Raw genomic sequence first — 9,994 nt, forward strand, 5'->3', positions numbered from 1 at the left:
TGGGAAGTCCCATTCAAAATCACTACAAAATGCATAAAATGTCTGGGACTCATTCTACCAAAGTACATGAGATACCTGTATAAATATAATTACAAAATACTCCTTAAGGAAATATAACAACTTAAGTAAATGATGAGATATATTCAGTGCTCATGGCTGGGCCATGCCAACCTAATAAGAGAACAAAAGTACCAAGATTACTTTATAGATTCAGAGTAATGCTAGTCAGACAACCCAGGAAATAATTTGACAATATAGTAACAATTTATTTGGAAGAATAAAAAATCTGGGATTCCAAAGGTAACAACAACAATAAAGTAGAAATGAAAGGGGAATGGTACTTCCATAGCTGAAACTCTAATATAAATTCATAATCATCAAGATTATTTATCACTGGTTTAAAAAAAATTAGTGAAGTAGATCAATAAGTTAGACTTGGCAAAGAAGAATTAAAAACCCAATGTACAATAAGCCTTGAGTCATAAATTGTCTAGAAAAGAGAAATTAAACAAAGATTAGTTTAGTCTCAGTCTGAATGAGCTGAGAGGGCAAGGCTAGGATCAGTGAGTATGGGTTTCAAAAATACACACTCTTAGGCTTAATATTGGGAAGAAAGCTTTCTGAGAATTATAGGTGTCCAAAAATAGAACTGGCTGTCTTGGGAAGGTCCCCCCTTGTTTGAGTTCTTAAAGGCAAGACTGGATAACTTATTGAACCTGTGGCAAATGAGATTTATTTAGGGAGTGTGGGTTGAACTATACAGCAATTGAGGTCCTTCCAACTATCATTCTGTGAATTGATTATTTTTATATGGAAAATAGTCCTTTTTTCTCTAGGAAGATATAGATCTTATATGGGTCTGATTGAATTAGGCAACTTTACTCTCTTTAGTCAGGCTGAATACTGCTGAATATGTAAGAGGCGGAGGATCCAAAAATGTCTTCTGATTCATTTCCCCATCTCCAGACTGGGTGGCCTCTGAAAGAGTGGATGATTCTAGAAAGATGCTTGTCCAATCATTTAATATGCTTTTCCCTAAACCACCACTCCAGTTATTTCTTAAATTCAAATATACCCATTCTCAACTGTCTCCAGACTTCAGCATCTCACTCCAATCTGGGTGGTGGTGAATATCAGCATGTCAACCACAGAAGGAATTCTGCCTCCCAAAAACTTGGTCTGATTTCCAAAACACACAAGAGAGAACTCCTCTGGAGATGGCTGAAAATTGAATCAAGCTGCTTTAGCCTGAAATAAAATACTCTATGGGCTTTCAGCAACAAGGCTTATTGGAGAGAATAAAGTAACTCTAGCATCATGCAAAGATGAGATGCAAACACCACCCGTGGTTCAAGGCAGTGTAAAAAAAAAGATCGTCTCTTATAATGGCAACCAAATGTGCTGCACGTCTTAAATCAGCCAAGGACTCTTAATAAAGTACAAGTAGACAAATGATTCTGATTTGTGGGCCAACCAACCCGCAAATAATTATTAAATGCTTACTATGTGCTAAGTTTTTTCTAAGTATATGGGATAAAAAAGCAAAAGGGTCCCTGCCCTCAGTGTCTTCCTCTACAAAAAGAAGGGCTTAGACATACAGCTTCTAAGTTCTCTTCCGCCTTTCAGTGCTGTGGGACCCACTCCTCGTTTCCATGTTGCAGGTGATGTTAGGAATGACATCTATGTCACCCTGATCCATGGCGAGTTTGACAAAGGGAAAAAGAAGACACCAAAGAATGTCGAGGTGACCATGTGTGTGTATGATGAGGATGGCACATTGCTTGAGGTACGCTGTTGTTCATGGGGATGCACCTACCTACTCTAGGGCTTCAGAGGTCCTCTCCGATTCGTGATGACTCCACATCAAACAAAAGCAAAAACAAAACCTTCCTAACGATTGAATGTTCAGTTGTTTGAGTCGTGTCTGACTCTTTGTGACCCTATTTGGGATTTTTCTTGGCAAAGATCCTGGAGTGGTTTGCCATTCCCTTCTCATTTTGCAGATAAGGGACTAAACAGGGTTTAGTGACTTGCCCAGGCTCGCAAAGCTAGTAAGTATCTAAGGCCAAATTTGAATTCCAGTCTTCCTGGCTCCAAGCCCAGTGCTCTGTCCGCTGCACCAGCTGGCTGCCCTAACAATTAAAGGTGTCCAAAGAATCATAGCATTATAGGATAGGTCTGGAACTGGAAGGACCCTTCAAGGCCTGCAAGTCTGAATGGCATCATTTTGAGGTGGACATTGACAAACTGGAGGAACACCACATGCTCACAGGATTAGAGCTGGAGAAGATCTCAGAGCATTTTTAATCCCACCCCATCATTTTACAGATAAGGAAACTGAGACCCACAGAGGTTCAGTAGCTCACCCAAGGTAACAGGTGACAGAGAGCCAGGTCTCAAACCCGGGTCCTCAGACTCCAAATTCAGTGTTCTTTTCCCTACAACACACTGACATAGGAGGAAGTGGATTTCCTCCATTGTAGGTCCTCGGTCAGGTAAACATTGGAAAGGCTCTTGTCTGGGCTATTGTGGTCGGGATTCTTTTTCAGGTATGGCTTGGTCTAGGTGGTCACTGACGTCTCTTCCAATTGTGAAAATGCTGTGATTTTGTGATATTATCCCAGTTTGGCTGTAGCATAGAATGAATGGAAGGGAATAATTCAGAATAGTTCTGGAAAGGTAGGTAGGAACCAACTTGGGACATTTTAAACTTTATCCTGGAGGCAACAGGGAGCCATGAAGAGTTTTTTTTTAATAGGGGACTGCTATGATCAGATCTCTATTTTTGGAGTGGAGTGGAGTGGAGAGGGGGGAGGCCGGAGGCAGGGAGATGACTTAGGAGGGCATTGTGATAGAGTCGATGATGGGACTTTGGGCTTGCTTTTCCTTAGGCAAGTCACTTAATATCTATTCGCTTCAGTTTCCTCATCTGTAAAATGGGAATAATAATAGCACCTGTTTCCAGGGCTCTGGTGAGGACTGAAGGCAAAAAATAGTTGTAAAAAGCACTTAACACAGTGCCTGGCATGTTATAGAAATCATCGTTATTGTCGTCGTTATTTCACAAGTAAGAGTCTGTTAGGTTTTTCTAATGGTCGCCTCCAATGCCAAGGTTCCTGGCTTCATGACAGCGTCTTCAATACCATTGAGAGAAGTATCATTTCTTCTCAGAGCCATGGCCAAGACTCCTCTCATATACCCCAAAGCATCAGACAGCATAATTTCATGTTTCAACTTGAATTGGACATTTTCAAGCTAATGGATCATTTTCAAACATGTCAAATTCCTCAAGTCCTTGAGGGCAGATGATTGGGAACATATTTTTTTTTGCTTTTTTTTAAATTACAAATAACATTTTCTACACTTGGGTTCCCTTGGGCGAACAGAACCAAAAGTATTCTTCACTCATCTAACTTCAGAGTTGGAAGGAAACAGATCTTCTCATTTTATAGATGAAGAACCTGAAATTCAGAAGTTAAGTGACTTACCCAAGGTCACACAACAAGGCCATGGGAAACCAAAGTCTTCTGACTGTTTATCAATACCATGTCTCTCTTACAATACAATGTCTCCCATGACACAAAAATGATAATAATTGCAATAATAACAGACATATATAGCACTTTATTTTTTATTTCATTTAAGCCTCACAAATCTATAAAGTGGGTTCTCTCTAATAAGCATTAAGTGCCTACTATGTGCTAGGCACTATACTGTGTGCTGAGAATATAAAGCCAAAACAGGTACTGCCCTCCACGAGTTTACATTCTGTTTAGGGGGAGAGACAGCGTATAGATAAAAAAAGTGAAATGTAAAATATATAGAAAGCGATTTCCCAGGGTGGAAGGAGGTAGTAGCAGCTAAAAGGATCAGACAAGGCTTGCTTTAGGAGGCGGCATCTGAGCTGAGGTTTGAAGAAAGCTAGGGATTCTATGAGGTGAAGAGAAGGGAGCCCAGCTCAAGCAGAGGGGCCAGCTTGTGCCAGGACATGGGGATGGGAGCGTCATGTGTGACGAAGAGACAGAAGCCCTGGACGTCAGTCAGATCCAATAGGCATAGCAAGGTAGCCTGAAGGTAGGTTGGGAAGGGCTTTAAATGCCAAGCCAAGGAGGTGACATTTTAAAGAAGCCATTGGAGTTTCTTGAGCAAAGACCTGATGTGGTCATACGCACTCTTTAGGAATATCTATTTGGAAGCTGAGGGAGGATGGATTGGAGTGGTCAGAGACTGAAGGTAGAGAGACTGATGAGGGGGTGGTCTTTCAATAGGTCAAGAGAAGGATGACAAGGACCCGACCTAGGGTGGTGGCTGTAGCATGAGTGGAGACAAGGGGTTGGATGTGAGAGATGCCCTAGAGAGAGAAATGGCAAGATTTGGCAACTGATTAAATATAGAGGTTGAGACAGAGTGAAGAGTCAAGGATGAGAACCTGGGCTGACTAGTGCCCTCAGTGGTTTACAGAAGATAAATGATGAGATGAGTTTTGGACCTGGTGTATTTAGGATGTTTCTGGAGAATCCATTTGGAGATAAAGTCAGCAGACTATTGGTACATAGCTAGGAAGTATAATGGATAGAGTGTTGGACTAGGAGTTGGGAAGACCTGAGCTTCAATTCTTCCTCTATGACCCTGAGCAAGTCACTTAAACTATTTTAGCTTCAATGTCCTCATCTGTAAAATTGGTATAATAATAGGTTCTACCTCCCCAGATTGTAGAGAGGAACAAATGAGATAATGTACCTAAGGCCCATTGCAAACTGTTAAACATTATATAAATGTTCAGTAGTACCAGTAGTAGTGATAATGGTAGTAGTAGTAATAATTATAATTAACTACTATTAGTAGTAGTAATCTAGGTTACTAACCCTAACCCTAATCTAATCCCCAAACCACTTATTAAACTCCTGTTTTGTAACAGGCATTGTGCCAGGCTCTGGAGATACAGACATAACAAAAAACTGTCCCTACCTTCAAGGAGATTCCATTCTACTATAAATACTCTACCCCCGTTTTATGGATGAAGAAAGTGAATCATAGGTGATGTGCTTAAATCTAGGGAAGAGAAGGACTCAGGATAGTCTAGACAAGAATCATATCCTCTTTCTCACGATATTTTACAGAGGCATGTGTCTGTATTTGATAAAATGAATTTTAAAAACTCATTTATTTAGCACTTACCATTTGCTAAGTTCCCCCACACATACCCCAACTTACCATCTAGGAACTTACTTTCTAATGGAAAAAAACAGTACACATAGGGCAATGGAAGCCAATGAGGGAAGCTTTAGCTTAGAAAATTAAAGGGATGGTAATTTGGATCATAAGGAAGTAAATTGACACCTCCCATCCAGGAACAATGGCAGAATTGACTTGATCTTGGTTCATGGTTCCAAAACTATGGGAATTGGAAGGGGTGGGGGGGTGAAAAGTAAGGAGTAACTAGCCTGTTTCTAAGGAAGCTGTGGAGGAAGTGGCCAGAGAGTAGAAAGTGAAGTGAAGCATGACTGGGTCATTCCTAAAATATTGTTTTGGGAGGAGTAGTCACTAAGTTAGAAAATCAAGCCCCAGGAAGGACGTCCAACCACCATTGCTTTTCTGAACGCTAAGAGTAAAAAGGGAGAGGGGAAAAGGAGAAAAGAACAAACTAGAAGGGTGGGGGGAATGCGTAATTTTTTTTTATGCTGCCATATTTGGGCCTTTGTTGTTGTTTCCTTGTGTCCAACTCTTTGTGACCCTATTTGTTTTGTTTTTGGCAAAGATATTGGAGTGGTCTGCCATTTCCTTCTCCAACTCATTTGACAGATGAGAAAATTGAGGCAAACTGGGTTAAATCCTCAGAAAAAGTGGTAGATTGGTGCCTTTGTTCCTTTCACAATCTTTCCTGTTTCCAGCTGCTTGTACAAAATGATAGTGAAAGAGCATGGTGGCCTCATGGGGCAGGAAGGATATATGACTGGTAGTAAATGGATGGGACCTTACTGAATCTTTTATTCATTTTTATTCCTTTTTTTTTTCTATTTCCAAAGAAAGCTATCCATCCAGGTGCTGGCTATGAAGGTATTTCAGAATACAAGTCTGTTGTCTATTATCAAGTCAAACAGCCCTGCTGGTATGAAACAGTCAAGGTGAGTATGTTTACCTTGGTTAAAAGAAGCATTTCTGACATTCAATTCAACAAGCATTTAAGCACCTTCTGTGTATCAGGTGCTGTGCTAGGTGCTAGAGATACTGAAAACATGAATGAAATAGTCCTTGCCCTCAAGAAACTTACAGTCTATTAGGGGAAAACAACATGTTCATAGATAACTCAATGCAAAATGTATACCAAATGAAGGTGAGACAATTTCAGGAGGCAGTGAAGCTAACACCTAGGCATGGAGAATCCTTCCTTGGTCAATTCTGTCCTTCTGTGTATCATTACTGCAATCATACCATTGTGATGACTATTTCTCTCCTCCATATGCTCTGCCTCCATATTTCACTGCCATCCTCTTTTTTCATGAAAGTTTAGAAAGGTATTCTTGTGGTTTTCAATTTGGGATGTGCTGGAAATTAGGACAGTTTTGTAAAGCAGTCAAAGTACCCTACTGGGCAGCCATCTCTTGCCTCATATAGGAAATTCACAAAATACGGCTCCTGGCTCAGACAATGGCTGAAAAGCTACCGTCCAAATGGAAATGAAAGGGGTTTGTGGGAAGTACAGCTTCAAGCCCTTACAGCCCTTTCCTGCCATTTTCTGTCCTTGGTTTCTAATGAAATTCCCAGAACCTCATGCCAGTTTCAACATCCCATTTTATTTCCCCTTGTGTCCCATAACCTTACTTTTCTGTGCATTTGAATTTTTAAAATATCAATTAGGATTCTTTTCATTTACTGAGCACTTTGTCATCACTGGGGATTCATACAACAGGTATGTTTGCTAGGGTGGGCAGACATTTTACGGGTGAGGAAACTGAGGTTGTCATAGGCTGGGTGATTTTTCCATAGTCACATAGCTAAAAAGATAGAATTACAACTGGAAATCATAAAGGCCTGAGTTTGAATCTTGGCTCTATTACTTATTACTTCTATGATCTTAGACAAGTCACTCTTGCTTCTTTGGACCTCAGTCTCCTCACCTGTAAAATGAGGAGGTTGGACTAAAATGACCTCTGATCCTTTTAGCTGTAAATCTATGATTCCATGATCCTTCCTAATTACCTATTAGATGTGTGACTGGACAAGTCACAGCATCTCTCTGACCCTCAATTTCCTCATCTGTAAAATAAAAGGGGTTGGGCTTGAATGATAACTACGGTCCTTTCAAGCTCTAAAGTTCTGATCCTGATTCAGACAGTAGCTATGTGACCCCGGACAAGTCATTTCCTCTCTCTGGGCCTCAGATTCTTCAAGGTGTAAAACAGGTCACTGTCAGACAGTCCACCAGTATTTATTAAGCACCTTGTTTGTGTCAGGCTTGATACAAAGAAAGTCTCTCAAGGAGCTGACAGTCTAATGGAGGAGAGATCCACGTAGAGGAGCAAATGAGGCTCTGTATTTCAGTGCTCTGTAATTGAGAAGTGTTAGCACTAGCACCATCATTTTAAGGATCATTATTAAATTACAGATATTAATCCACCAGCCAACAGACGTCTTCCGTGGACCCTGGACTTTTGACTCTCCCTGCCCCACTTCCATCCTTAACATACTTCGGTGTCACTCTCTTTCCTCTCTTCTCTCCCACTGATCCTCGTCTCCCATCCTCCCTCTGTTCTCTCTTCAGTTCTATCTTTTGGGAGCCCCCTATAGACCACAGAAGCCCTGTCCTCATTCTTTTCCAAAGATTCAAGCCATGCTAGCTCCTTTGTCTTGAAGTCCACACTTTATTTTTCACCTGTTGTTTCCATAATGGCTCTCCTTTCATTAAACCCTGCCCCCCCAATTACAATAAAAACTAAGATTAAGAGAAAAAAAGAAAATCAGTTATAGAATCAATGGATGAATGAGTGAACGAATAAGTGCTGTGTGCTGAGGAGGCACTGAGAATACAAAGACAAGTCAGACGGCTCAAGGAGCTCGCATTCTAATGGATGGGGGGGAGCCACAGCACGTGTGGAAGGGTTCAGCTGCAAGTTGGATGGAAAAGGCTCAAGGTCCTCTGGCATGGAGGCATGAGCAGATGGTCAGGCCTCTTCTTTAATATCATTTCTCCTCATAAAGTCGGAGTGTTTTCTGATGTAAAAGCAGTTGACCGCACCTAGGACTTTGGTGGCAAGAACTTTCTTTTAGGGTCTTGGGTAACTGGAACTAAGACCTGCAGAAGTAGTTGCAAGGTCAAGTCTCCACAAGGGCTGGGGGTGGGACCAGTAAACTGGGGCCTACAGGCATCCCTGGGAGTCTTGGACTTACCTGCCCATTAGTGGCAGTTGGTCAGCAGTTGATATTGGTGGCAGTGAGGAAGAGGGGCCCTTTTTCTTTTCTTTTTTTTCTTTTCTTTTTCTTTTTCTTTTTCTTTTTTTTTTTTGGTGAGGCAATTAGGGTTAAGTGATTTGCCTAGAGTCACATAGCTAGTGAGTGTTATGTGTCTGCGGCTAGATTTGAACTCAGGTCCTCCTGACTCCAGGGCCAGTGGGGGTGGGGGGCTTTTTCTGGTCAACTAGTACTTATTAGAGCCTATGATGTGCCATGCACTGTGTTAAGTTCTAGGGATAAAAGTAAGGCAAAAGCCCATCCCTACTCTCAAGGAACTCACAATCTGATGAGAATCTAATTCTCCATGTTGGCTATGGGACCCAGACTGGAAGTAGTACTGGGTGGTCAGGGGAGTACTGCTATTCCCAAGGCTCTTGGGTTTAGAGTCCTGGGCTCTCTCCTTTGGGTCCAAGGTGAGGTGGTATTCAAGGTGGTGATTTGGCCTTTCATCTCTGCTCCACCTCCTTTTACTGTTAGATACATACTCTCACTGCATTGATTGCATTGAAGTCTGGGTTTGGAAAGTCTTTAAATGAGGAAGAGCCTTGACTAGTTTTTCCTACCCAGTTCACTTTAGTGGAAAATGACATTTTCCATCAGCTGCTCTGCTGCGTTTGACTCTCAGGTGCACTATGTCCTTTCCTCCACCCCATCCCCCTTCCCCCCACCCCCCAGGAAAAACTGAACATATGAATTCTCATCACCATGCAGATGGACTCAGGTGTTGATACTCAACTCACCTTCAGTTGCCTGGCTAGAGATTCTCTGACTAGAGATTCATTAAAGGTTACCTTGACAGCTGATCAGAGATAGGAATGGTGTGTTGTGGGCCTCCAAATCTTCACCCAGATTGAGGTGATGCTAAGGCAGTTCCCAGATTGGGGTGCTGATGGCGCAACTCCAAAGATAACTCCCCAATTTTCCCTTTTGGTATGGAAACACTTCTAACTCTAATACATGTTTAAAATGTTCCCTCACTGTGTGTGCAGGGCGGGAAGGGACATTCAGAATGATGGGAGCAAGGTGGTACCTGTCACTTTGTTCCAAGATTTTTGCTTTGAAGTCTTTGAGCACAATCATTGCTTGAGAGGAATGAGGATATCTGATTCTGATATTCTGATTTCTTATTTATTCAGGGTTACCTAGAAAGAGGGTCTTTTTTAAGATTCTAGATGTAATATATGGACTTTGGAGCCCAGAGGGACACTTATCCATGCAGTTATAATTGAAAGGGGAGAGAGAGAGACCTCAGCTGGTTTTCGGAGTAAAAGAAAAAGAAAAAAACAACACTTTAAAAACGTTAATATAATAATATAATGTAGATATATTTTACTGAACTATGCATTGAACCAGTACCTGTTCCAAAACCACCTAGCAAACCAATTCAAACTAGAACTGAACTATTGTTTTCCATTAAAAAAAATTGATTTTTTTTCTCCCTACCCTCTGCCATTGAAGAAAGAAATTAATAGAGAGAGAGAAAGAGGGAGGGAGGGAGAGAGGAAGGAAGGAAGGAAGGAAGGAAGGAAGGAAGGAAGGAAGG

The 9,994-nt window shown here is 41.4% G+C and overlaps 1 protein-coding gene across 1 annotated transcript in view; it reads left to right on the forward strand.

Moving 5' to 3' along the window:
• Positions 1-9,994, forward strand: part of DOCK5 (dedicator of cytokinesis 5) — a 245,450-nt gene that overhangs the window by 139,090 nt on the left and 96,366 nt on the right. The window contains exons 14-15 of the mRNA XM_027839938.1: positions 1,662-1,786; positions 6,027-6,125. Coding sequence (XP_027695739.1) covers positions 1,662-1,786; positions 6,027-6,125 — 224 coding nt within the window. The remainder of the gene's footprint in view (positions 1-1,661; positions 1,787-6,026; positions 6,126-9,994) is intronic.

This window comes from Vombatus ursinus, unplaced genomic scaffold, assembly GCF_900497805.2.
Source record: "Vombatus ursinus unplaced genomic scaffold, bare-nosed wombat genome assembly UNPS02014837.1, whole genome shotgun sequence".
Lineage (NCBI taxonomy): Eukaryota > Metazoa > Chordata > Mammalia > Diprotodontia > Vombatidae > Vombatus > Vombatus ursinus.